Raw genomic sequence first — 27,282 nt, 5'->3', positions numbered from 1 at the left:
TATAAATAAAATTACATTTTCATATGAATTGTCCATCCCCTATATGTCGTGAGAGAAGCCTGTAACTGACCTGTAAGTAACTGACCATGTCATTGGTACAGGAATCCAGGTCAATGCACCGGATGGCCACATACTCCCCTGTGGGTTTGTACCTGGCCAGATTCACTGTCATCAAGTCCTCCAAACCTCGACCTACACAAGCAGAGACAGACACACACTCATCAGCTGGAGGAAACACAGACGCTCCTCGCAGAGATGTGTGTTCTAGTGCTGTGCAGCCTTGGCCTCACCTATGACAGTACGCAACTCATAGGCGCTGTTGTCTGGAAGAAAGCTTCCCATGGTGTCTCTGTGTGGGAGAGGGCTCAGAGACTCTTGACTGTCCTCATGGGCCTGAGCCAAAAAAACAGTCATTAGTCAAATGTGGAAACACGCCAACAAAGTGCAAACTGACCACGGCTGTGTCTCGATCAACTTCTTGATGTCAGAGAGAATATTGTGAACTTAAACTCAGGCTGTAATCTACCAAATACTTAGACACTAGGGAGCAGATTGAGACACACCTCAGGTCCCAGAACATTTTGACTGCCTATTCAACACAATCAAAACCTTTTAACATACTTAAATTATTAGGTTGTGAACCCTGTGATTTTAATGGAGGTGCATTTGTGAAAGTGGTTTGTGGGTACTCAGTCATACAGTGAGCAAAGTATTTCAACACTTTTCAAAACTATTTCAACACTTAATTCACACGTGTGAAATCATAATTACATAATAACAATCATTTGAAATGTATTAAATGTCATTACATTAAATGACCAAATATCAAATCAAATGTCATCTTAAAGAAATGTGCTTATTTACATTTCCAAGCAAAACATTTCATGAAAAGAAGCTTGTTAGCTTTTAAAAGATACTGTAAATCAATTGATAGACTATTCAAAATGAAGACAAAACATACTTTGACAATTTTCTGGTGGTCAAACATTAGTGGAATGTGATTAATTGCCTGATCTATGGTGGATGAACTATAATTCCGTTCATAAGGGCCGTTAAGATTAAAATAAGAAAGAAAAAGAAAGATAGAAAGAAATTAATACTTTTATTTAGCGAGGACACCTCACATTGATTGAGAGTGACAAAGACATTTCTAATTTTACAAAAGATTTATTTTCCAAATAAATGTTGTTCTTATTTTATTCTGAAAAATTCCTGAAAAGAACATTTCCAAAAATAATTTTTTTATAATAATAGGAAATGTTTCTTGAGCAGCAAATCAGCATATTAGAATGATTTCTGATGGATCATGTGACACTGAAGACTGGAGTAATGATGCTGAAAATTCAGCTTTGCCATCAATTTCAAAATATAGAAGTTATTTTAAACTAATAATTTTTCACAATATTACTGTTTTTACTCTTTTGATCAAATAAATGCAGCCTTGGTGAACATAAAGAGACTTGTTAAACTTGAAAACTTTAGTGTACATCTGCGGTTCCCCTACTGGTGTGCCTGTGTGAATTTTGTAGATTCAATACAATTACCTTAGGACCATTTGTTTGAAAGTCACAGCAAGATAGAGTTTTTTTAAGCTTTATTTGTTTGCAGATACTACTTTGTTTGATATTTTGTTTCAAATTAAAAAAAAAATTTAAAGACATTAAGCACAATTTAAGTGTCCAAATACTTTTTTGACTCACTGTACATTCAAAGATATTGTAGGGAGTTTGGAAAATAATATAGGGAAACATAAATGCTTGATTTGTCATTTGAATGTGATTAAAGCATCAACTTTTAGCATTTCTAACAGGACTGGTGTCACTATGCAAGCAGTGTTTGCGTAGCAAAAATTTTAAGTGCATGTTAGCTTTCCTTCAAATGCATCATAGTATTTTGGGATATCAACCAAATATACTATGACCATCAACGTCAGTTTGAGTGAATTAGGAAACATTTCAAGATTACACACATATACAATCACAGACACTGATGCCACTGTTGTGATAACAGCACAAACCAACCTGGTTTTGAAGAGGGGAAGGTTTTTTTTATTGCGCATACACTGATAAATCCCAGCCATTGCAAAGCTCTTCAGAGAATCATACAGATCAATTAGTGAGGAACGGCAGATTATGGCTGATTAAAGATTCAGTCCAACTGTTCTGAGACTCAGTACGAGACAGAGAATTTGAAAACTGCAGCAGGAAAGGCTTCACAAAACTGCGTATTTGCAAAAGCATGTTATAAGCATCAAATAAACTACAATTCACTGTCGCATTTAGTTATAGATGTGCATGATCCCATAAAGATCAAATACTTTTTTTTTTACTAACATTAAAGTTTCCATTCGCCATAGAACTTACAATAAGAATAGTAAATCCTCACACATACGATGAGAGTATCCATCAGTGGAGATCATGCAGGTCTATGGCAATTCATAAAACAAATCATTTTATGCCCTTTGAATGTTTGCAGGACTACTTTAGTGAACAGTGCGGCAAGCCCAGACTCTGACAGGATGACTCCATGTGTTGCATTAACACAATGAGCATCATCCCACTTCACATGCTTAGGCGACCAACAACAACATCACCATTATTCCTGGTGTTGGTTCGTTCTTTGTGACAACTCTTATGAAGCAATTTCATCAATGAGGGGTAATGCAAAATTAGTCTCACTGATTCACTCTGCAGACCAAGTGTCTGTCTTTGAGGTGAGAGGGCATTAACAGTAAACACCAATACACAAATCACAGACTAACCCTTTACGTTCTTAATTATCTGTTGAATCAGACTGGCTAATCATCATTAAATAAAGAAGCATTCCATTAACTTATGTCCTTAGAGGGACAGCTCACCCAAGAATGCAAACGGTGTTATCCTTTAGGCTACCACATGATTGCTGAAACTTTTAATTTTGATTGATTGATTTATTTTTTAAAGAAAATTATACTTTTGTTCAGTAACAGCAAATTACATTTACCAAAAGTGACAGTAAGGATATTTATAATGTTACAAAAGATTTCTATTCAAACATTTAATGCAAAAAGTAAAATACATTGTGAAATGTGAATCTAGTTTTGTCCCTCATAGTTGAGGTATACCTATGATGAAAATTACAGGCCTCTCTCATCTTTTTAAGTGGGAGAACTTGCACAATTGGTGGCTGACTAAATACTTTTTTTCCCCACTGTATGCTTTCTAGGGATGCCACAAATCTCAATATAATATCAAGCCATTTGGTACGACATCGACAGTTCAACACGGGCTTGTGCATTGTGGTTTTGTTCAATAAATAAATAATTTCCGCTTATAACGTGCATTTGAAAAAGTAACACACGCCAAAAATCTTCCCTTGTAAAGACTTGTAATGAGAAGCGTTTCTAAACCTGTTGTCCAAAAAAAGAGAACAATATAACATGTTTTACTCCACAACATCAGTCAAGTGTATAAAATAAAAACTCTTTTTTTGTGATCTGATGTGGCTTCTTATCACAGAATAAGACAAGAAAATATATTCTATACTGTAAAAAAGGCTATGTTGATTAGCAACGGATTATAAATATACTAATTATATACTAAAATATATAAATATAATATAATATATAAATATACTAATATACAAATAATTATTATGAAAATACCCAAGATGGCTTGAAGAACACAGATAAACGATATATTGTCACAGTTCAGTGTTTATTGTCTTCATGTTTCATCATTCAAAAAGTTTCTATCTTCTTTTTTTCAGCTACAACGATAGATGGATGTCTTTGTCCATATTAGGAATTTCTGGATTTTCTATTACTTCTGTGATGCATATGTGGAGTTTCTGCAGGAAGTCCCCCTCCGGTTTCCAGTATGAATGAAACAGACATTACATGTGTTTACAGTGCTCAATGATGGCCAATCCATCCTATTTTGGGTAAAAATAGCAAAAAATAATACTTCTCTCAAAAGAAATTTGAAGTAGACACATGATAATCCATGTTTTTTTTAACAGTCTTAACAGGAGTCTTACTGCGCGTTCACACCGCCGGCGGCGAGAGCGTCAAAGTGACCGGAAGACATTCATTTTCAATGTGAGCGGGCGGTGAAAGGCGGCGAGGAGCGGCGTACATTTAAGATATATCATAAGGTTATACCCTTTTTGTGGTAAGTCTGCACAAGATCAGAACGCTTGTTTGGTATGTTTGCGGCCCCTTTAAATAAAGACCGATCGTGGAGCGTCTACAGGGCAGCCAGAGCGAATTTTGACGCTCTCGCCGCCGGTGGTCAGCGTTGTGGGTAGCGCGGCCAGAGCGATCTTTTGACGCTCTCGCCGCCGGCGGTGTGAACGCACAGTTACTCTTTTTCTTTTTTTAAATAATGTGTTAATAATAAGTGTTATTACAATAGTAATATTTATTATTTTGTTTAATATTTTTATTTAGCAATAATAATAATAATCTTAATAATTATGATTAGTCATATTAATATACAAGCACAACATTTTGGGCCAAATCGTACAGCCCCACAAACACTCACAACAAACCTGGTGTTTATTATATATATACATTTAGTTTAAAAAAAAAAAATCGCTAAATAACTTTGCCAAGTGAAACCGAACCGAACCGAACACCATGGTTAAAAAAACAGGTATGCATTGAACCGTGGGCTAACTGTATTGTTGTGTACCTTATGATTTCCATAGTTTTTCAATAAATGAACACAAGGAAGAAGGATATTTCCCCATTTTCATTCATATTAGGGCTGCACGATTAATCGAAATTAAGTCGCAAAGGCGATAAATCGTGATTAGGCAGAAGCTGCGATTGTCATGCATATCTTTCAGTGAAGCACGTTTCTGTGATCTCCATCTGAAGGCCAGAGGGCGCTCTCGTGCGGAAACTCCAAATACACCTGGCAGAAGAAACCCAGGAAATCCCTATAGCAGTTGCTGAATAAACAGAAGATTTAACTGCATCCATTAATTCAACAATCACATGACTATGACAATATATGGTTTATCGGAGTTCGTCTTATTATAATTTTTATTATAATAAAGTGTAGCATCTGGACCAATCAAACACACAATATATATTTTGTTAGCTATATTTAACAAATACTCTGTAACCCCCCTCAGTTAACAAGCCATATGAGGACCTATGGACCCTTCCCCCGAAATGCGTAACACTTCAGGAGGGCAGAACAGGCCTATGGTTCCATGGCAACCAGCGCTGATATCTCTGGGTTTATTGCCCAAAGGAATGCGAAGTAGAGAAAATCACTACCTTTTTCATAGGAAGAGACACAATGCATGGTAGACTCTTCTCTAATTAATCCATAGGAAAACCTTTCTTTGAATGAACACACATATCCTTCGGGTCATTGTGTATGTTGTCTTTGATATTTTTATACTGTTTTATGCAGGCTTATGATGGAACCACTCATTCCAGTCATCTTACCTATATGTAATCCTACCATGTTTAGTATCTATGAACTCACCTTCTGATGATCTAAATGAGCGTGTATATTATATGTGGGTACATAGGCAATATATTAGTGTTCTGAGAATCTTTAGTAATTTCGATTCAAGTTCCATATGCAAATTACCATGCTTCCACACAAAGGGTTATAAAAACTCCCCAGTATCTCCAAACTCCCACTTGGGATTTCGGCCTTTCTCAAGCCCATCTTGAGAGGCGTGAATCTTCTCAGACCTTAAAGGCCTCACATCAGTGACCCGCCCAGAGTCTGTGGTTTGGTTGAACTCTGAGAAGATGAAGATGTGAGCAAACGCTCCAGGACACCCCAAGTACGTGCCAGGCTTCGGCCTTGACTTTACCATTCACCAAGACCCCTCAGGTGTAGATCTGCTGAATATGCAAATGGTTCCATAACTTCATTCCTTATTTCTCTCCTCTTTACTGCTTAAGCGTTAACCCTTTCCTATACCAACTGTGTGTGTGTGTATATATATACTGTATGTGTATGTTAGACTAGTTTAAGTGTTTATGTAGTTAATAAAGTCTTACTTGTATCACACTTGACGTTGTTCATTGTTTGCTCATAACTGGAGTCCCTAATCATGCAGATTTATGCTACAGGCTATGTGTAGAGTTGTACAGTAAGAAAGTTATTTCCCTTAACCGGGAAATTAACGTTCTCAGAATTGACAGACAGTTGACCCTGAGAGGTCAAGTAAATATCTACAGCGGATCTAAATATTTATAATTAATTATAACTAGTTATGATTAATTGTTCATATTTCCCCATGAGCTGATTCGCTACAAAGTATATAATAATGCAATGCTAATCGACATAGCCTTTATTACTGCTTAGAATACAATGAAATATGCTGCGTGCCTTATTCTGTGTAAGAAACCACATCATCTCACAGAAGGATCATAACTGGAGTCCCTAATCATGCAGATTTATGCTACAGGCTATGTGTAGAGTTGTACAGTAAGAAAGTTATTTCCCTTAACCGGGAAATTAACGTTCTCAGAATTGACAGACAGTTGACCCTGAGAGGTCAAGTAAATATCTACAGCGGATCTAAATATTTATAATTAATTATAACTAGTTATGATTAATTGTTCATATTTCCCCATGAGCTGATTCGCTACAAAGTATATAATAATGCAATGCTAATCGACATAGCCTTTATTACTGCTTAGAATACAATGAAATATGCTGCGTGCCTTATTCTGTGTAAGAAACCACATCATCTCACAGAAGGATTTATTTCACTCGACAGACGTTATGAATTGAGTTTGGAGTAAAAACACGTTATTAAATGAGGTATTTTCACGTGCTTTCAGATGGAACAGCATTTACTACACAGAGCCGTAGTTCACTGACAAGCTACGCAAACAGCTTTCATAATCGCAGAACGATTTCTTCTATTTCATAATCACGCAATTAAATCGTCTGCGATTATGAAAGCTGTTTGCGTAGCTTATCAGTGATCTATGGCTCTGTGTAGTAAATGCTGTTCCATCTGAAAGCACGTGATGGAGATTTACTACTAATCACAGAACTGGCTTTACTGACAAGATACGCATGACAATCGCATTCGATTAATCGTGCAGCCCTAATTCATATGCATTAAATAAACATATTTTACTAAAACATTTTCTAATATATAAAATCCCATTCTCATGAACAGTTCTGAGTTTCAACGCAAATGAACAGCTGAATGGAAATAATGGAAATGAACAGTTTTGAATGGAAATATAATTTATGCATTTACCAACTCTTTTGCATTTACCAAGTTCGTTTTTGCAAGTTAATTAGACTATTAAATTCGTTTTAACTGAAATTTTTTAATATTACTAAATAATTTATATATCATTAAAATTGTCTAAATGCACTTATGCTTACGAAAATAGTCTGATGCCACACTTTGGAACCATAATGGCCGAATCTTATAGTGAATTTTTGGGTGAACTAGCCCTCATATCTATTGTACAGTACCTGTTCTTTAACATGAATATTTAATTTAGGCTCTTAATTATGATAGAAGTATTACATTACTGGGAAACTTCATCTTTTTTTCCCAACTTAAAATACGAGCATTTCCCTCTTCTGGAGCCTCAGTCTGAGCGAGTGTGGAGGTGTGAGTGTCACAGCAGCACGACAAGTGCATGCAGGCAAACACAGGAGCACAGGGGGATGTATTCATCTGAGAGCACACACACACACACAGCATTAACCTTACATTTGCAAACTTACACAAGCACACGCCATCTCATATGCTCATACACTCACAACTATCACACACCCACACCAACAGGCAGATGGAAAAGCTGGAAGATATTCCACACTTACTTTCCTTAGTGGGCTTGCCTGAGTTTGTTCTGGTGTGGAGAAACCGTGTAAATGACGCAAAAGACACACATACAAACAAACAATCTGCCTTTAAAGTGGTTCTCACAAATATAAGAAACACCTCATTTAGTGTTCTGAGAGCCAGCATCCTTCCAAGCAATACTTTCTACATCCTCCATGCAGATTAATCCTTTTTTTTTTTTTTTTTTTTAAATACAATTCAAATAGATACTTTGTATACAATAAAAATACATGGGTGCTGTGTGTACATTAATGAGGAAAAAAAATTAACTTAAATGATTTTACCAAATGGCTGCAATATAACAAAGAGTGAAAAATTTAAGGGGGTCTGAATACTTTCCGTACCCACTGTATATGTAGTTACCCATTTATTAAATATTTCTCCTGTTCTCTAAAAAAAAACAATGAAACATAATGCAAGAAAAACTCTAACATAAATATAAGTATCCGTCAAATGCTTTTAATTGTCTAGTCAATTTATACCATGCATAATCTAATCTATATCATAGCATACTGCATACTAACTGATAAAAATCATTTAAGCAAGCACAAATTCTATTTTTTATTACTTGAGCATTTAATTCAACAACAAAATTACAAACCATCAGGAAAAAAAAACATTTTTTTAAATAATGACTTATTTTTATATCATAGTTATTTTAACTTTTTTTATTGAACATAAGCTTGGTTATCAACCCTTTTTATTGGCGCACTGCCATGGAACACATAACAGCCAAAAGCAAACATGGAGCAGCGATTATGGACCACAGCAAAATCAGTCAAAGCAGATATACAAAAAGCAACATCTAAAAAAATCCCTTAATGGATTATACACCATCTTAGCGACAGGAAACATTAATAACCTATTGATATTAGTTAATATGTAGCATTCAGACTATCATGGCACTGGCTATAGACTTTTTTTAATATATATATATATATATATATATATTATAATATATTTCAAAGCTACAAGGCATTACAATAACACTCCTGAACAAGACTCATGTCAGCAAGAGCATGGAAACTGTATAATTATACATGACACAAGTCTGAAATTATGTTTTCCATATTTACATGACAGTTTGCACGACTGCAGTGTACATGACTGTTTGCACCACTACAAAGACGATTTTTAATAGGTTTCAAAGATTTGAGGTCAGTATGTTTTTTTTTAAAGTTTTTGAATGAAGTCTCTTATACTCATCAAGGTTGTGTTTATTTGATCAAAAATACAGTAAAAACAGTAATATTGTGAAATATTATTACACTTTAAAATAGCTGTTTTTCTATTTGAATACAATTTAAAATGTATTTTTTCCTGTGATGGCAAGGCTGAATTTTCAGCATCATTACGCCAGCCTTCAGGGTCAAATGATCCTTCAGAAATCCTTTTAATAATATGCTTATAATATTTGGTGCTTAATGAAAACAGTTGTGCTGCTTTAGTATTTTTGTGGAAACCGTGATACTTTTTTAGGATTTTGATGAATAGAACGGCATTTATTTGACTTTTTATCAATTTAATGCATCCTTATTGAATAGAAGTACTAATTCCCTTCTTTAAAAATAAAAAACCCCATCTTACTGACCCCAAACTTTTGAACAATAGTGTATATTCAATTGTTATGCATTACAACTAACCGGGAGAAAACATGGATAAAAAAGGATTATTACAGATGGATGCCAAATACTACCCAAAAGAACAGGCATCAAAAACTAAAAAGCTATCAAATGATTTTAATATCTGGATTTCTCTGTAAACTAATTTAAGTAAAAGCTCACAATCTGTAAGTGCATGTGGTATTCCTCTGTAGAGATTTCATACAGCTTCAGCAGTGTTAGACCTCTCATACAGATCAGTCCACCTCTTGCAGTGACTCAGCTGTCAGTTGCACCACAGAAGCAATCCATCAACACCTAGCAATAACACTACATCACAGCCAGCCTTACACATAGATACATCACCACAGGAAGAGATTAAAAAGCCTCACAGACAACAAGGACACACAGACTCTGCTGTGACCGCCATCAGTAGTCACCATGACGCAAATGCATTGTCTCCCCTCACTGCATAACACATTTACAACAAAAACTAAAAAAGACTGAACATGTTAAATTCACAACATCTTTAATAAAGCACACGCAAAACAAATAGCGAACCAAATGCTGAATTTTTGCTTTTGCAATGGTACTGACTGGTTGTGATCATGGGTAATCCGCATATGTAGAGCTCCTCTTTTGCTATGAGCCTGCATAGCTGACTATGAGGGGGATTTGTGTCCAAACATGTGTACTACTCTATTTGACGAGTTCAAGATGGGCCAATTGTTCTACTGAGTGTTGCAGAAACATCTTTAAATATGATTGTGTTACAGTTCTAGTAGGACTCCCCTTCACATTCACCCCAGCTAATGTGGAATAAAGCTCAGGCGGGTGAGGTTTGCTGAAAGAGCCACAAGAAGCACAGCGACATGAGATGCTGGACTACTGTACTCACCTCCAAATAACTCCAGATCCCTCAGGCTTTCCACACTGAGTTTCTCTGACACCCAACGCTGAGAAAAGTGAGAAGTAGTGGCGATTTAATGCACACGCAAATCACTTTGACAACCAAGTCATTTAACTCACTTACCAAAAAAGTTCACTTACCAAAAAAGACATGGATCCTGGAGATGGTGATCACAGGTAGCAATACTTTCACAAACACATAAAGAGTAAAAACCTACAAGGAAAAAAATTCAGATTCAGAACATTTGAAATAGAAAACAATTTATTCTCTTCTGCTCTGATACTTTCTGAATTCTTATAACTTATGCCAGTACCAGAGAACAGAGCTCGAATTCAAGAGATTTATGTCTTTATTACTGCATACGTTTGTAAATAAAATACAACACTTTGGGCTTGCTCAGTTAGTGTGCAGCATGAAAGATGTGTATTTACTAATACAACTCAGCTATTTTTAATAAGAAGAGTTGTTGATGTACAAACAAATGTGGAATGCCAGCTTACAGCTCTGTATCTTTCAGTTAGCCTTGCAGCTATAGAATTATCCCTCACTTATGATGAACAGAGCACGGAGGTCCAGTGTGCTTGTGTAAGTAGTAATACAATATAGTCGTTGAACTCACCCTCTACTGATAAATTATGTTGGTCTTAATTTTCTATATCGTCAAATTTTCAGCTAGCATCAGAACTGCAGGAAGTAACGTCTCTTCACCTCGCAGTGGGCTGGGCCCGTGTTAAGGAACGTTTCGTGATTGGACGAGTGCCGTTGACGACTCGGCGTCTTCTTGTTCCTATTGGACAAAAGGTTGGATGCGTGTCTCCCCATTGGTCTAAACTCGTGAGCGAATAAAATAGTCTGCGTTCTGTGTTGCCAAATCTCTTTTATTATCTCTGTTAAACACGAGCTGTTGGCAGGTTGCAGTCAGAATGTCAAATATCTCACCCACTGCCATGGTCACAATAAAGAGGGATTTATCATTATATGTGCTGAAAATGCTTTTTAAAATTGTATTTATTTATTTAGCAATTAAGCTTTTTTTTTTTATCAATGGCTTTTTATGTTTTTTATGCAGACCAATGAAAGTTCCTGACTTCTGATAAATGTTTCTATTATGTCTTAGTATAATAAGCAGAGGAGGGGATTTAAGGAATATACATTGATGTATGTAGGGTAGAGTGGGGAAAAACGCCCCCACTGCTTTCCCCCAAATAATCACTTGATAAATAGAAAAAGAAGTAGAAGTAAAATATACATTTTTGTTGTTGTAACTATTTTTGTAAGTTACTCTGTTCTGAACATCAAATCCTTTGTTTTTCCATCAAATGTATTCTAACTAGTTAGTTGAATAAAAAATATTTGGACTTTATATTACATTTTTTTACCTCAAGTTAGCATTAGATAGCTAATTAGCTATCCAGTTAGCATCAGCTAAAAATATTTTTCAATTAGGCTATTATAATTTTGTAATTCATAATTGATTATATTCTTTTTTATTTTAAGTGAAAACTGCCGATACTCTGGTTTTGCTGTAAATGTATAAAGCATATTGCTTTGTCAGACTGGGGACATTTTACCCCACCTGTGGAACCAACATTTTTTTTGTTGTTAAAAATTTACTAACATGAAAACTCTGTACATTTTTCATACTTTGTTTATAATTTATGTCATTGTCACTTAAAACTATTATAACTATTCTGGACACAATTAACTTTTGTTCACAGAAACAAATTACAGTCCTTAAGGGGGACACTTTCCCCCACGGTACCCTAATATTTTACAATATTACCATATTATTTAAAACTAAAACGAAACATGACAGTGTCTTTGTATCATACATTATTCTGAGAGTATCATATAATGAAATAAGATTTATTATTGTTGTTGTTACACTGAGAAAAGATGGGGATCTGGCAACATTGCATTCCACGTTCTCCACCAAACGCGTCGCGCAAATTTTACCAAACACAAAACGAGTCCATTGTAAATTACGTAAAACACAATCTCCGAGAAGTGTGAGAGATAGCCTGAAGTGGTAAAAACGTTGTGGATAAATAAAGTGTCCACCCACGTTAGAAGATCGCTCTTTTCGTCTTATCAGAAACAGGTAAATGAACAGAATGTAAACAAATCCATATGTTACTCTTTGGTGCATGCCAATGTGAAAATAATCGAAGCATAATCCGTATACACATCGCTCAAGGCCTCTCCACGACCATCATTGCAGCATTACGAGATGGTGTCTCCTACTTGCTGTTTGGCCAGAAAATATTGAGATATTAAGAGAAATTTATAAAAAGCCAACCCTTGAAAATGAGTGAGCTATGGCAAAAACAGCAAAGCTGCTGAGTAATAATTAGTAGCAGTGCGCGAGCAATGAGACTTTGTTATTGTTATGCTTCAGTAGCCTGATGAGGATATACATGTTATGCAGGCCGTATTAACTAGCATTTAACTAACAGTTTTGAACCCCTAATCTTATGCTGTGTTTTGCACCTCAACAGCAATGAACTGGAACAAGGGAGGCCCGAGTGGCAAGCGAGGCTTTGGATTCGGGGGATTCTCTCTTGCCAGTGGGAATAAAGAGGAACCTCGTCTTCCCCAGAAGGCCCATTCTGCATTTGGAGCTTCAGGACCATCAGGTGGATATGGCAAGAATCAGCAGCTTTCGTCTTTTTACAAAATAGGAACAAAACGAGCCAATTTCGACGAGGAGAATGCGTAAGTACTTAAAATGTGACCTCTTCTAAAACAAATACATACTAATGGGACCGTTCACCCCCAAATGAATACAAAAAAAGCAGTTCAATCTAAAAAGAACATATCACATTATTTACTCACCCTCATGTTGTTCCAAACCTATTTGACTTCCTTTTTTATGTGGAACACAAAAGTAGATGTGTTTCAGTCACTTTTATTGCTTTTGTTCAGACAATGAAAGTAAAAGGTGCCCAAGAAGACTGTCATTATAACTAATATCTCTTTTAAGGTTAAGTACATGAATTTTAGGTGCATGAAATAGGCTTTTGCAATTAATGCTTGAAATTTATTTTATCCATAGTTATTTTGAGGATGATGAAGAGGAGTCTAGCAGTACAGATCTGCCATATATTCCTGCCGAGAACTCCCCCACAAGAAAGCAGTTCCAGTCTGGAGGAGGAGGAGGAGGAGGTGGAGGTTCCGACAGTGAGGATGACCCTCTTGATGCTTTTATGGCTGAGGTGGAGGTGAGAGCTGAGCTCCCAAACTGATGTCTTTGAGAACCGGCAGTGGACATTGCTGCTCTTTTGCTTTAATTCTTGTTTTTGTCTTCCTTTAGGACCAAGCAGCAAAGGACATGAAGAAACTTGAGGAAAAGGAAAAAGAGAAAAAGTTGACCAAGTAAGATTCTGCTATTATCGCAGATTTTTTCTAAGACCGTTCATCCAAATAATATTAATAGCAGAGAGGATGGGAATAGAAGGGGGTTTATGGGTAGAATATGGGTTTCTTTGGGTGATTGAGCGAGTCGCAGGGAAGTTTTTTTTCTCCGCTTGTTTCTTCCAGGGGTATACGGGATGACATCGAAGAGGAGGATGACCAAGTGAGTGACCCTCTTGACGTTACTACCGCCATCGTATCTTTGCCACAGCAATGACTGTGCCCCACTCCTCTTTCTATTTTTCTTTCTTATATTCTTTATAAATCTACGTCAGTTTATAGACTGAGCCATTCAAATGTACTTTTGGTGATGGAGTAGGTATCTGTCGCTTATTTTTAAGGTTTTATATGCAATCTTCAGACTTGTTTTCTCAACCAGTTCAGTGGTTCTCAGTTATTATCTATTGTCTTTAAATGTTAACAGGTAGAGTGATTATTTTGTGACTGAAACATGAGATTTGAGTCAGTGCTGTGTGTTAAAATAGCAGTGATCAATTAATATGAATTTTAACCACCTCAGTGCTCAGTGAATTGTTGGTTTCAGAACTTACTGTTTAATAATTAGTTATACTGGGTAATTTATTTAACATGCCATATTTTATTAGACTAGTTAATTTTGATGCTGTTCAGGGCAGCATTTAGATATTCAGCAGTAAAGGCCAGCTGCTATTTGTCTTGATCTAAAGCATGTTTTGTGTTCTTTGCAGGAAGCATATTTTCGTTACATGGCGGAAAACCCAACAGCTGGGCTGACCCAAGAGGAAGATGAGGAAGAAGTGGACTATGACAGCGATGGGAACCCCATTGCTCCTACTATTAAAAAGATCATCATGCCACTGCCCCCCATAGACCACTCAGAGGTACTGTTGAGACTGTTACTATATCTCCCTACAGTGATTGATGCATTAACACCCTTAAATAGTGTTGCAGGGATGGCATAATTTTGTAGGCCAGCCCAGAAGTTTGCATAATAAAAAGCTAATAGGATTTTTTTCATCGTCTTTTGGATCATTGCAAAAAATAAGCTCTGTGACCATTAAAAATGATTGATTGATTCTTAACATTTTGTGCATTAAGATAATGTTCACAAATTAACACAACTTTTTAAAATGTTCAAGCTTAAATGCAGTCGCCAAAAGAAAGAAAATTCTGACAACCCTTTCATCTTTATTTGATTGCTGATATCAAGAATAATTTGTGTATATACATTAAAACAAAAGAATATGTAAGCAAGTACAAATCTTGAATACTATGTTTTTAAATCTTTTGTCTGTAGGTTGACTATCCTCCCTTTGAGAAGAACTTCTATATTGAGCATGAGGAACTCAGCAGTCTGACTGAGGCTGGAGTGGTGGAACTGAGAATGAAACTCAACCTGAAGGTCAGTGGAAGCACATACAAGTGCATTCACAAATGATCATTCTCTTTCTTTCTTTCTTTCAACCCACATAAACCCATATTCTAAATGAACAGGTTTCAGGTGCAGTGCCTCCTAAACCAGCCACCAGTTTTGCTCACTTTGGATTTGACGAGCAGCTCATGCACCAGATCCGTAAATCCGAGTACACTCAACCCACACCCATCCAGTGTCAGGTGAGCTGCCAAACCCTCCCACAAATGTATATTTCTTTGTTTAGGTATTGGCTTGTTTTTCTACAGAAATGTGTGTTGTTTCACTAGGGTGTTGCGATAGCTTTGAGTGGCAGAGACATGATTGGTATTGCCAAAACTGGCAGTGGAAAGACTGCAGCTTTCATTTGGCCAATGCTGGTGCACATCATGGACCAGAAGGAGCTGGAGCAGGGAGAGGGACCCATTGCTGTGATCGTCTGCCCCACCAGAGAGCTCTGTCAACAGGTCAGAGAGAAAGAAAGGAGGGCTCTTTTATGTTAGGGAAAGGTGTAAAAGATGAATCGGTGGAAGGAGATTAAAAATAATTGCTGGGCAAAAGGATTAAATTATTTTCTTATGTAGTCTTGGTCATGAATCAAGTTTTGGAAGTGTGTTTTGGGCTTTAATCACTTTACAATGCTTATCTGTGTGGTTCAGATCCATTCTGAATGCAAGCGTTTCGGAAAGGTATATGGCCTCCGCTCAGTGGCAGTATATGGAGGCGGCAGCATGTGGGAACAAGCCAAAGCATTACAGGAAGGAGCCGAAATTGTTGTCTGCACCCCAGTAAGAACATCCTATCTTTTGCTACATAACCCAGTTTGACCTGTTTCTGTTTACTTGTGAGGATGGTCCTTGGTTGTTTTTTTAAAGGCTGTTCTCACGTAGGGTCGCCTGATCGATCATGTGAAGAAGAAGGCTACATCACTGCAGCGAGTGACCTACCTGGTATTTGATGAAGCTGATCGCATGTTCGATATGGGCTTTGGTACGTGTGAAATGTATTTTTTTTGTTTTATCCCATTCGTTTGTGTCCTTTTGTTTTGTCCTATTAAAAGCTCAGTCAGTGCATTTCCCAACTGATGTTTCATCTCCAAAGCATTGAATTAAAGAATTAGTGTCAAACCCTCAAGACTTTAGTTCATCTTAAAAACAGAAATGATATATTTAATGAAACCTGAGAGATATCTGTTCCTCCTTTGAAAGTTAATTCCACCAAAACTTTGACATTTTAAAAAAAAAGGTCATAAAGACATGGTAAAAGTAACCCATACCAATGTTTTTTTTCCCGGGGGAGTTAAAGCCTAAATTAAATCTGTTTGCAACAAAATGAGGGTGGGTAAAAATTTTATTTATTTTTTTTAACCATTCCTTTAAGATTGTGATGCACTTGTCTCATTTAAACTTGAACTATTTTATCCAGAATACCAAGTGAGATCCATTGCAAGCCATGTCAGACCTGATCGACAGAGTAAGTCTATCCCATATTTATATTAATGTGCTGCTTTAAAGCATTTCTGCATTCCAGCTTTAATGCAGTCTAGTGCATTTATTGTATTAAGCTCTTCATAACCTTTGATCTCTCACAGCTCTGTTATTCAGTGCAACATTTCGGAAGAAAATTGAAAAGCTGGCACGAGATATTTTGGTCGACCCCATTCGTGTTGTTCAGGGAGACATAGGAGAGGTGCATACATAATTTCTTATACGAGTATTTGAAAATGCATAATGTATTTGAAAGTCTGTTTAAACCTATTTTCTCCTCCTCACAGGCTAATGAAGATGTCACTCAGATAGTGGAGGTGCTGCAGTCTGGGCAGGAAAAGTGGGGTTGGCTGACACGTAGACTGGTTGAGTTCACCTCAGCTGGCTCTGTGCTGGTCTTTGTCACTAAAAAGACTAACTGCGAGGAGCTGGCAACAAATCTCAATCAGGAGGGTTATAGCCTAGGGCTGCTGCATGGAGACATGGATCAGAGCGAGAGGAACAAAGTCATTGCTGACTTTAAGAAGAAGAATCTGCCCGTATTAGTAGCTACTGATGTTGCTGGTTAGTAGGGCTTATTTTGTCTATCTAGTTGCATCTGTTCAGAATAAATGAACATTTTGCATTTGTCACTACTTGTTACCTTTATTGTAAATATATCCTTTTTTTGTATTAATTAAAATTTATCTTGCACTTCTCAGCTCGTGGGTTGGATATTCCATCTATCCGTACAGTTGTGAACTACGATGTAGCACGAGACATTGACACACATACACATCGAATTGGTAGAACAGGTCGTGCAGGAGAGAAGGGTGTAGCTCACACTCTGCTCACCACTAAAGACACTTCATTTGCTGGTGACCTGGTTCGAAATTTAGAGGGAGCCAATCAGAGTGTTTCAAAGGATCTGATGGACCTGGCAATGCAGGTAAAATAACGACCTGAATACAATATACACCTTTCATAGTACAACATGTTTCGCAGATATTTTAATCAACTCTTCATTTATGTTTTTTTTTTTCTAGAATCCCTGGTTCAGGAAATCCCGCTTTAAGGGAGGGAAAGGGAAGAAGCTAAATATTGGAGGTGGAGGCCTGGGTTACAGAGAGAGACCAGGCCTTGGATCTGAATCCACTGTTAGTTTGGCATTATGCTTGCTTGCTTGATTGATTGATTTAAAACAATTTATTATAACGTTTATTACAGTTACATTTTCTGTTCTGTTCCCCCCCCCCTTTTTATTTTATCGCCAACTATTTTTTGTAATTACAGAGAGAAACCACAGCTGATTCATTGCTAATGCTTTTATTATTATTATGATTATTATTATTATTATAGATTACATTTATTCAAACAGGAGCGCAGTAGTAGTGGTGGTGCTGCTCTTGGTAACTATGAAGCATACAAACCCTCCACTGGAGCCATGGGAGACCGTATGTCTGCCCTGAAGCAAGCATTTCAGGTAAAAAAAATAAAATAAATCCACTTTTAAAAACTTTTTTTTTGTCTTACCCACATATTTCACTATTTTCTTTGCCTCCCTCTCTTAAGTTCTTCAGTAAAGATATATATAGATGTATGTACCAATTTATGGATTTTGTTTAACATTACTCTTGCTTTCCTTCAGTCTCAGTATAAAAACCACTTTGTGGCAGCATCTGGTGTTCCTCCCAAACTCACCACAAAGTCCAGCAGCTCCTCCGGGTGGACCAGTGCAGGAAGTCTAAGTTCTTTGCCTTCAGGAGCACCTGAGGGGCCTGACAGAACCCACCTGTCCTACTCGCCATCGTCCTCTTCCTCCTTTTCCTCCATGCTGCCGCCCCCTGCCCTCAGCTCAGGCACCAAAATGAGTGGCTTCAGCAGTGCAGGCTCCCTGAGCTCAGTTTCAGACTCTTACTCTAGCTCTTCTTCAAAAGAGGGGTCCCGTAGCGATAGGAATGCTGAAGACAGGGGTCGTCATCGAGATCGAGAGAGTCATTATCGTCATGGTGACAGGCATAGTGGGGGAGACCGTGATCGCTATGGGGAAAGGGACCGCCATAGTGACAGAGAACGTCATAGTGACAACCGAAACGGTGAAGGGAGCCATAGGGACAGAGAGGGACGGTCAGAAAGAGATGGGGGTGAGAGGTCAGGGACTCATAAAGACAGCTTTGCAGTTCCTGATCCCCCCAAACGTAAGAAAAGCAGATGGGACAATTAAAGTGTACATGATAGAAGCAGTCAACTGTTCTTAGAACAGAACACACAGCTGACCCAGAGTTCAGTGTCTACCTGTCTGCTTGTCTTTTTGTCTATATGTGAGATGAAGCTGTATTTAAAGGTGCCTATAGGAGACTCAGTTACCCATCATCCTTGTCATTTACCGGAAATAAATGCATCCAATACAGGCCGTTTCAGCCCTTTATAACTGTGAATTGGCAAGATGAGTCAAATGCACCTTGAGCCTAAGTGTTGTGTTAAAGTACATGTGCCTGTTCAGTGGCGCACAAGTTGTTTCTTTCGGAAGAAACTAATAGAATGAGAAATGTTGATTCTGGCTGTGTAACGGAAATAAATATATATATATATATATATATCAGAATCTCTTTATTAGTAGTTGAATATTTCATTACAGTGCAGCTTCACAAACTATTTGTGAACTAAATATTTTAAGTTTTTCCAGTGTTTTAATGTGTGCTGTCATGTTTCAAATACCATTTTTTTTAGTTCTTACTGTCCATTAATGAGCGTATCTTTTGCTCATACCTATGTTAATATTTTGAATTTAAATGTTTTTTAGTCATCTGTTCAGATTGTATTTCTGTGCTGCCCAGCATATAGGCCTAGTATAGTTCAAGTTGAAAGAATGAAGTCTACCGTAAATCCACACACACTGATCAACCTAGTCATAACACAATTGGAATGGGGAGAAAACATATCAGTGAATCTACAATACAATCTATGTACTGTTATGATCTTGCGTTTGCTCCATTCATGTCTCTTGTGAAGATTGTTACACAGAATGTGCCTCACATCAGCGCATCAATCTAAACCTGACTGTAGAAACATTTTAGATACTGTAGTTTACGATTCTGTCTGGTCATGTTTATGAATTAATAAAAAAATAGGAGGACACAAAAAGTCTTAGAGATTGTGTTTCAGAGAATTGGTGTTATTTGGATATTTAAAATAAGCAATCATTTGGTTTAGCACCTAAATCAACATATCCTAATATGGGGCGTCATTTTTTTCATGATCAACATTTTTATTCAGATTTAGTTTCACATCAGAAACATATCACAATTCACAGTTCCAGAGAACTATGTACAAACAGATGCCATGAAACTGTCCACTTGTACCAAAGGAGAGGAAGAAAAATAAAAAAAATAAAATTCAGATATGCATAGCAGTAATGTCAACTTTCCAGCCTATCTAGCAACAATATTTGCACAACTCCGAATAGTGTTGTCTTTTGCGCCATTGAGCCTGGCAGTGGTACCTTCCAGCAAGTCAATGTCTCTGAAGTATGATAGCCAGGTAGAAGTTGTGGGAATGGATGGTTCTATCCATAATTTCAAAATAGTCTTTTTGGCAGCGGTACTTGCAGCTGATAAGGTCCTTTTTTGATGAACATTCAGCTGGAGAATGGAATTGTCTAACAATAGAAAAAGCAGGGGATCTCGAGGTATATCCAAGTGCAGGAAATCCGAAAGAACAGAACATACAAATTTCCAAAAAGGAACCAACACTGGGCATTCCCAAAACATATGCAAGTAAGAACCAACTGTAGATTTATTACATAAATGACAGTAAGGATCAGATCTAGCTTTCATCTTGTATAGTATACTGGGAGTGATATAGGCCCTGTTGATACATTTATAATGAATCATCTGATGAGCAAGATTCTTAGAAGCAGTGAAACATCTGATCCATACCACGTCCCAATCAGGTTGAGCAAGACCTTCCCTTTCCCAGGAGTAGATAGCTGGAATATAAGTATATTGCAGTACAAGGACTGAGTTATAAATCTTAGAAACTAAACCACTAGAAGGAGTATTAATGTCCAACCACTCCCACAAAGGGTGTGGGAGCACATTGGTGGTCCAAGGAACGCCGTAGGCCTTTAAAGCTGACCTCAGTCTTAAATATAAAAAGAAAGAAAATCCAGGTAAAGAAAACTCTGCACTTAAGTCCTGAAACGATTTGAGGCACTTATCACAATAAATGTCATTCAATGTATGAACACCAGCATCAGACCAGGCTTTAAAAACAAAAGGTTTATTACCCGTGCATAAACTATTATTATGCCATAACGGAGTTGTCTTAGTATATAGAAAAGGGCCACCCATAATTTTTTCCACCTTTTTCCATGCATCAAGTGAATATTCGATAATTGGTCCATATGTTTTCTTTAAGGATTTTGAAATCCCTGAACAGGGGAGATCTTGTAAACGAAGAGGATGAATAATATTCGCCTCCAGAACTCGCCATGGAACCGAAGAATCTGGATTAGCCCAGGTTTTGATTGCCCTTATTTGAAAAGCTAAATTGTATAATTCAAAATTAGGAAATGACAGACCTCCATCTAATTTCTTACACTGCATCGTCTTAAGTCGGATTCTGGGTTTTTTCTTCATCCATATATATCTAGAAATAGCTGTATTAAGCTCCTTGAAAAAACCTTCAGGTGGTGGAAAAGGCAACATAGAGAATAAAAAATTAACCCTGGGGAGCACATTCATTTTAATTGTAGATATTCTTCCGTGAAGAGCTAAACATAGGGGAGACCACCTGTCTAAGTCCTCCTTGATTTTATTCAGGAGAGTTTTATAATTAGAATTAGAAAAAAAATGTATTGAGGGAAATATAGTAACACCCAAATATGTGAACTGTTTGACTATGGGGATCAGAGGAGGTAAACCATTAGATTATTGTCTAGCTGCCTTATTCAGCGGCATTAAAGCTGATTTATTCCAATTAATTTTGTAACCCGAATGACTGCCAAATATGTTGAAAAGATTCAAGCACTCAGGAACGGACACAGAAATATTGGAAACATAGAGCAGGATATCGTCAGCATAGAGGGAGATTTTATGTGCGGTATTTACGCAGATAATAGGTTGTATAGTTAATGTTTGCCATACTGCTTGTGCTAATGGTTCCACTGATAAAGTAAAGAGCAAGGGCGATAATGGGCAGCCTTGGCGGGTGCCCCGGCCCAGGGCAAAAGATGAAGATGCTAAAGAGCCTGTAAGAACCCGTGCTGAACAGCCACTGTACAGTGTTTTAACCATTTTGATAAATCTCTGTCCAGCCCCTACATGATCGAGAACTGCCCAAAGAAAACTCCACTCGATCCTATCAAAGGCCTTCTCCGCGTCCAATGAAATGACCACGGAGGAAGCCGGATAGGAACTGGACCTATGAATAATATGTAGAAGTCGCCTAATGTTAGCAGAGGCAAATCGATCTTTGAGAAAACCGGACTGGTCATAGTTTATGACTTTGTCTATGCATTTATTCAGTCTATGGGCTAACGTTTTAGCGAAAAGTTTAGCATCTGTAATTATTAACTAATAGGCCGATAACTGGCACATTCTAAGGGATCTTTGCCCTTCTTGAGTAAAAGGGTTATAAGAGCTGTGTTTTGATCCCTGTGAAGGGTTCCATTTTCGATCGCGAAATTAAAAGAGTTGAGAATAAGTAACGAAACTATATCCCAGATAGCGGAAATTAATTCAGGGGGAATTCCGTCACTACCCGGAGCTTTGTTCTTTTGCATGGTGTCTAGAGCCAGCTTCAGTTCATCTAGAGACAGTGGGCCATTTAGCATCTCTAAGTGATGTTCATCAAATTTGGGGAGGGTAAACTACTGAAGAAAAGATACCTTTTGGTGATGACTAGAGGAAGAATTAGAAGTATATAGTTGTTCATAATAAAATTTAAAGATCTGATTTATATCTTTTGTTTGAGTATGTAAGATGCCATCCTTCCTTATAGCGTATATATTTGCTCTAGATTCCATCTGCTTAATCTGTAGTGCTAGCAATTTACTTGGTCTCTCCCCATTAAAGTAGTAAGACTGTTTTGTACGGTGCATAATAAATTGAGCTCTGTGTAGGAGCAGCTCTTTTAACTCTGATTTAAGTGCTCTTAATTCTTTTTCTTTTTGTTGACAATAAGTATTTTTAAGAAACTGTTCCACCGCCTGGATTTGTCTCCCTAGCTCAATTCTACGGCTATTCCTAGACCTCTGACGAAAAGAGGAGAAGCAATGCATTTCCCTCTGATAAAACATTTTGTTACTTCCCATAATACTTGAGGGTTATCAGTTGAACCGCTATTCAGTTCAATAAACTCTACTAAGGAGGTGCGCAGTTGTGATAAAAAATGTTGGTCGTTAAGTAGAGATGTGTTAAACCTCCAATGTTTACTTCCAGAGAAAACAAAAAATGGGAGAAGACACAATGTAACTGGGGAGTGGTCTGAAAGAAGAAGGGGTAATATATCAACGTTTTCAATAAATTAAATGAGAGCTGGCGATGAGAGCAGATAATCGATGCGAGAGTAGGATTTATGGCGAGCTGAGAAAAAGGTATAGTCCTTGACTGCCTCATTTCTCAATCGCCATACGTCACACACGTTGATCTGTTTTATAAAGTCATTAAATAACTTTGAAGAAGTCTGATCAAAATGTGATATTTGAGATCTATCAAGTAAGGAATTATGCACAGTATTGAAGTCGCCTCCTATGACAAGATAGTCATTCAAACTTAGTAACATGCGGACTAGCTGTTGATAGAACACACTATCATAATCGTTGGGAGCGTAAACTGAAACAAAGGCAAATTTAATATTGGACCAAGTACCAAGTATGCAAGTAATGCGACCATCTGCATTTCTTCTAGAGCAGTGTATGGAGAAAGGAAGAAGCCGGGCCATCAATATCAAAACCCCTTTAGATTTCTTATCAGAAGAAGAAAAAGAAACTAATTAGTAATATCTTTTTTGAAAACGATGTACATCACACGCTTTCAAATGAGATTCCTGTATTAGTGCAAAGGAAATCCGTTTAGATCTTAAATAATCCAAACATTTGGTTCTCTTAATGGCGCCATTTAAGCCGTTGACGTTCCAAGACATTACATTAAGAACCATAATTCAGTCCAGTTACTGGCGTGCTGTCACATACGGGCGGAGGCGTAGTAAGTGCCTGTTGCTGGTCAGCATAAGCTTCAACTTCAGTCGGCGTTTGGAGATGAGAGGTTGATCTGCGATGCGTCACCTTGATCGTGGCGGGATAGATCTTGAAGGAGGAGAGTGAGTCTTTTCTTAGATTGATTCATCTCGCGTCTTTTCATGGCAGTTTGATTACTGTAGTCGGGAAAGAAGAGAAGCGAGTTGCCCTTGTGCAGTATTTGTCCCGCGGCTCGTGCTCCCTTAAGGATGGCGTTTCTGTCCTGAAAGCGAAGCAATTTGAAGATTAGAGTTCGCGGGCCTTTTCTGTTGCTGTCACCGGTGTAGATGCGATGCGCCCTGTCCATCTCGATCGATCTATTTTTAAGTGACGGGATCCACAGGGGTAACTGGGTTTGCATGAATCCTAGAGGATTGCTGCCCTCTTCCCCTTCTGCGAGACCGACGAGACGAATATTACACTGGCGACTTTTGTCTTCCAGTCTCGCCATTTTATCTTGGAGTGTATCTACGGTTAGCTTAACCTCGGCCGAGTCTTGCTTAACTTTCCGAACAGCTGTCTGGATATTGTCAAAATTATTACTAATCAGTCTCATCTCTTTCTCCAGAATTCCAATTCTTTCGGCGATCGGTTGAAATTCCTCCTTAAAAATTTCCCGAACGACGCCGAACTGTAGCTTTAACTCGTCAGCCACCATGGCACGCAGCGCTTCATTAGCAGGCTCTTTCTGCCGTTTTTTCTGTCGTTTAGCCATCACAGAAAAGTAAACAAGTTCAGATAACCAATATAAGAACGTTGCGCCGAGACTATAACTTAAACGAATGGTTCAACGACACCGGGTCTGGGAGCTTTAGACTCAAGCGGCCATCTGTCAGCGGGTCACGTGATCTCCGGGGGCGTCATTTTTAAGCAATCAATGACTTTCACCTGTGACAGATTGATTGAGTAAATAGGCAGGTCCAGAGAAAAATAATGCTTGTCATGGCAGAGGTGGAGCCATGCTGATTTTCAGCTGTATAAATTTGGATAGTAGAGTAATAATGCATCATTGAAACAAGTTGATCAACAATGGGGTTCTGGCAAGTTGGCTTTGGAATGGTGTTTCTTCTGGCACTGGGATTCTCTGAAGCACTTTGGAGAGCCAAAAGAAGTAGTAATTGGACCCCAAACAATTCTTTGCCTAGAGTGCTGTCGCAAGTTCAGCAGACTGACTCCAGGATGTCTCCAATTCCCCAGAGATATGACCCTAGTAACCTTGTATTTGCACCCCAAAGATTTCCTGCTCCGTTTCCTGTCCAGACACCAGCCAGGAATGAGTTTGGAAAGCCTTCTCGAGATCTTTTGGGTGTTCAGTCAAAAGAGCTGCTGATGGGTCCAGTGCAAAAACTGATGTGGAGTTTTCCAAGCCTACCAGAAGAACCACAGCAGCCAGATGTTCCTTTTGATTTGCGCTATCCTGTCCCTGCCAACAGTGTAGCGGCTCGGTGTGCTGAAAACTCTGTATATGTGGAGGTGATGCAAGACTTCTTTGGGAATGGCAAGCCGCTGACATCATCTGCTTTTACACTGGGAGGCTGTACTGCAGCTGGAGAAGACACTTCTGCTCAAGTGCTCATCTTTGAGTCAGAACTGCATGGATGTGGTAGTACACTAACGGTGAGGAACTTTTATTTTTTATTTTATTTTTTTTCCCCCTCTTCCCTTTCTTAACCACTTATGGTTTCTGTGGCCAACATGCTTCTACTCCCTTTAGGTGACTGAAGATGAGCTTGTCTATACGTTCAAACTTGTGTATGCCCCACAAGAGGTTTCATATGGTGTTCCTATTGTTAGGAGCAGTAGTGCGGTGGTTGGTATCGAGTGTCACTATTCAAGGTGAGGGCAGAATTTGCGGTTACTGGATGTAGTAAACTCCCATATAATGATTGTCTATCTAACTCTGCAGAAAGCATAATGTGAGTAGCGATGCCTTAATGCCCACTTGGATCCCACATGCCACTTCTGAAGTTGCAGAGGAGATCTTTGTTTTCTCCCTCAGGCTCATGACTGGTTGGTATAACGAACTGTTTCATAACACACCACTGCTTGTGAACTTGTGCTAAAAGGCGTCTTTGCAGATGACTGGCGATTTGAGAGACCTTCAAACCAGTACTTCCTGGGTGATATCATAAACTTTGAGGCGTCTGTGCAGTCATACAGCCATGTTCCCATCCGTGTATTTGTGGACCGCTGTATGGCTACAACAGTCCCTGATGTTGCGTCTGTCCCCAGATACTCCTTTATTGAGAACAATGGGTAAGTGGTGCACCTCATGAATCCCACTCTCTGCAAGTACTGCAAGAGGTCTAACTGGGTTCCTTTCCCAGGTGCCTGGTTGATGCCAAGCTCACAGGCTCCAGGTCTCGCTTTATGCCCCGAAGTCAAGGTGATAAGCTGCAGTTTCAGCTGGAGGCATTCAGGTTCCATCAAGCAGACAGTGGACTGGTATGTGATGAGCTGTGCAACACTTTGTATAATATGCTACCATGGTCTACAAACCACTCTTTTGCAGGTCTACATCACATGCATATTGAAAGTGGCTGCAGCAACCACTCCAATAAGTCCTGAACAGAAAGCTTGTTCGTTCTCTGCTAATGGGTATGTTTCTAATAAAATGAGTATAGTTTACTTGGGGATTGGCTTAACTTGAGGGTTTGTTTTGTCAGGTGGGTGTCCGCAGATGATTCTCACCAGGTGTGTGGCTGCTGTGACACCACCTGTAGTACCAGGAGTGGAAGTGATCAGATTCTTAAAGGTTTGGATCTATTTCATTAATTCTTTTCTCTCCATGCACTGCTTTTCTCACTGCTTGTTTGTTTCTCAGATCTGCGGTGGGATAGAGTATCTTTTGGACCCATTAAGGTTAAGGAATATGGCTATGGCCGAAAATAACTGGAAATGCCATGTGACTTCTGTTAAATAATAAAAATAAGTCTGGAGTCTACAACTGTCTCGTTCTGTGGCTTTGCTGCTCTCCAATGTGAGCTACAAACTCCCTGTAACCTAGCAATTTGGGGGACAAATGTATAAAGGGGACTAGGGCTCAGATTACATTTTTTCAACCTTGTAAATGGGCTAAATGTTGCCCATTATGGGGAATTTGTTTATTTCTTTGCAAAGTCCAACTTCAGCTCAATTATTGTCAATGGTGTGCAGTATATTATGGGTATCGTTACGCTGCTGAAAAAACCATAGCAACCATCAGAAATTATGTTTCCATTAATTATTATCCATTTTGTTTTGGTTGCCGTGATTGTCAAGACATGTTACGGTCCAAACACACTTAACCCAGTCCCTAACCCTACCCATAATTTATTCCTAAAATCAGAGGGAAGTGATGGTTGATTTAACAAGGGTGTAGATGCACCTAATCCTGTTTTAGTCTAAAACTGACATTTTCTTGACTGTTTCAATTCTGATTGGTATGA

General features: G+C 38.2%; 3 protein-coding genes across 3 annotated transcripts in view; 2 read left to right on the top strand and 1 right to left on the bottom strand.

The window, feature by feature from the left end:
* Nucleotides 1–11,170, bottom strand: part of strada (STE20 related adaptor alpha) — a 15,785-nt gene extending 4,615 nt beyond the window's left edge. Inside the window, exons 1-5 of the mRNA XM_016228962.1 lie at nucleotides 10,964–11,170; nucleotides 10,485–10,557; nucleotides 10,333–10,390; nucleotides 291–393; nucleotides 71–192 (exon numbers count right to left, since the gene is read on the bottom strand). Of these exons, the coding sequence (XP_016084448.1) occupies nucleotides 71–192; nucleotides 291–342 (174 nt within the window). The 5' untranslated portion in view covers nucleotides 343–393; nucleotides 10,333–10,390; nucleotides 10,485–10,557; nucleotides 10,964–11,170. The remainder of the gene's footprint in view (nucleotides 1–70; nucleotides 193–290; nucleotides 394–10,332; nucleotides 10,391–10,484; nucleotides 10,558–10,963) is intronic.
* A 1,144-nt stretch (nucleotides 11,171–12,314) lies between these two features.
* Nucleotides 12,315–18,846, top strand: ddx42 (DEAD (Asp-Glu-Ala-Asp) box helicase 42). Its single transcript, XM_016228959.1, has 18 exons — nucleotides 12,315–12,445; nucleotides 12,843–13,059; nucleotides 13,400–13,565; nucleotides 13,658–13,719; nucleotides 13,885–13,921; nucleotides 14,466–14,618; nucleotides 15,035–15,139; nucleotides 15,232–15,351; nucleotides 15,439–15,615; nucleotides 15,808–15,936; nucleotides 16,039–16,138; nucleotides 16,574–16,621; nucleotides 16,740–16,837; nucleotides 16,923–17,199; nucleotides 17,337–17,563; nucleotides 17,661–17,771; nucleotides 17,993–18,097; nucleotides 18,263–18,846. Exons 2-18 carry the CDS (start codon nucleotides 12,845–12,847, stop codon nucleotides 18,836–18,838), a joined length of 2,706 nt encoding a protein of 901 aa, XP_016084445.1. The 5' UTR covers nucleotides 12,315–12,445; nucleotides 12,843–12,844; the 3' UTR covers nucleotides 18,839–18,846.
* Nucleotides 18,847–24,849: 6,003 nt separating this feature from the next.
* LOC107548323 (zona pellucida sperm-binding protein 3-like) lies at nucleotides 24,850–26,777 on the top strand. Its single transcript, XM_016228960.1, has 8 exons — nucleotides 24,850–25,471; nucleotides 25,569–25,690; nucleotides 25,761–25,864; nucleotides 25,933–26,110; nucleotides 26,182–26,299; nucleotides 26,367–26,452; nucleotides 26,521–26,609; nucleotides 26,679–26,777. Exons 1-8 carry the CDS (start codon nucleotides 24,884–24,886, stop codon nucleotides 26,744–26,746), a joined length of 1,353 nt encoding a protein of 450 aa, XP_016084446.1. The 5' UTR covers nucleotides 24,850–24,883; the 3' UTR covers nucleotides 26,747–26,777.
* The last annotated feature ends 505 nt before the right edge of the window (nucleotides 26,778–27,282 follow it).

The sequence above is a fragment of the Sinocyclocheilus grahami genome, unplaced genomic scaffold (genome assembly GCF_001515645.1).
Source record: "Sinocyclocheilus grahami isolate Dianchi unplaced genomic scaffold, SAMN03320097.WGS_v1.1 scaffold346.1, whole genome shotgun sequence".
In the NCBI taxonomy this organism is placed as follows: domain Eukaryota; kingdom Metazoa; phylum Chordata; class Actinopteri; order Cypriniformes; family Cyprinidae; genus Sinocyclocheilus; species Sinocyclocheilus grahami.
This window is presented reverse-complemented; position numbering and strand designations above follow the sequence as displayed.

What these genes read in the sequence shown, in the direction of transcription:
- ddx42 (XM_016228959.1), top strand. Translation starts at nt 12,845, where the DNA reads ATGAACTGGAACAAGGGAGGCCCGAGTGGCAAGCGAGGCTTTGGATTC. An exon ending in CCACACCCATCCAGTGTCAG is followed by an intron (nt 15,352 to 15,438) that starts GTGAGCTGCCAA and finishes TTGTTTCACTAG; the next exon opens with GGTGTTGCGATAGCTTTGAG. An exon ending in TTCAGGGAGACATAGGAGAG is followed by an intron (nt 16,838 to 16,922) that starts GTGCATACATAA and finishes TCCTCCTCACAG; the next exon opens with GCTAATGAAGATGTCACTCA.
- LOC107548323 (XM_016228960.1), top strand. Translation starts at nt 24,884, where the DNA reads ATGGGGTTCTGGCAAGTTGGCTTTGGAATGGTGTTTCTTCTGGCACTG. An exon ending in GATGTGGTAGTACACTAACG is followed by an intron (nt 25,472 to 25,568) that starts GTGAGGAACTTT and finishes TACTCCCTTTAG; the next exon opens with GTGACTGAAGATGAGCTTGT. An exon ending in ATCGAGTGTCACTATTCAAG is followed by an intron (nt 25,691 to 25,760) that starts GTGAGGGCAGAA and finishes CTAACTCTGCAG; the next exon opens with AAAGCATAATGTGAGTAGCG.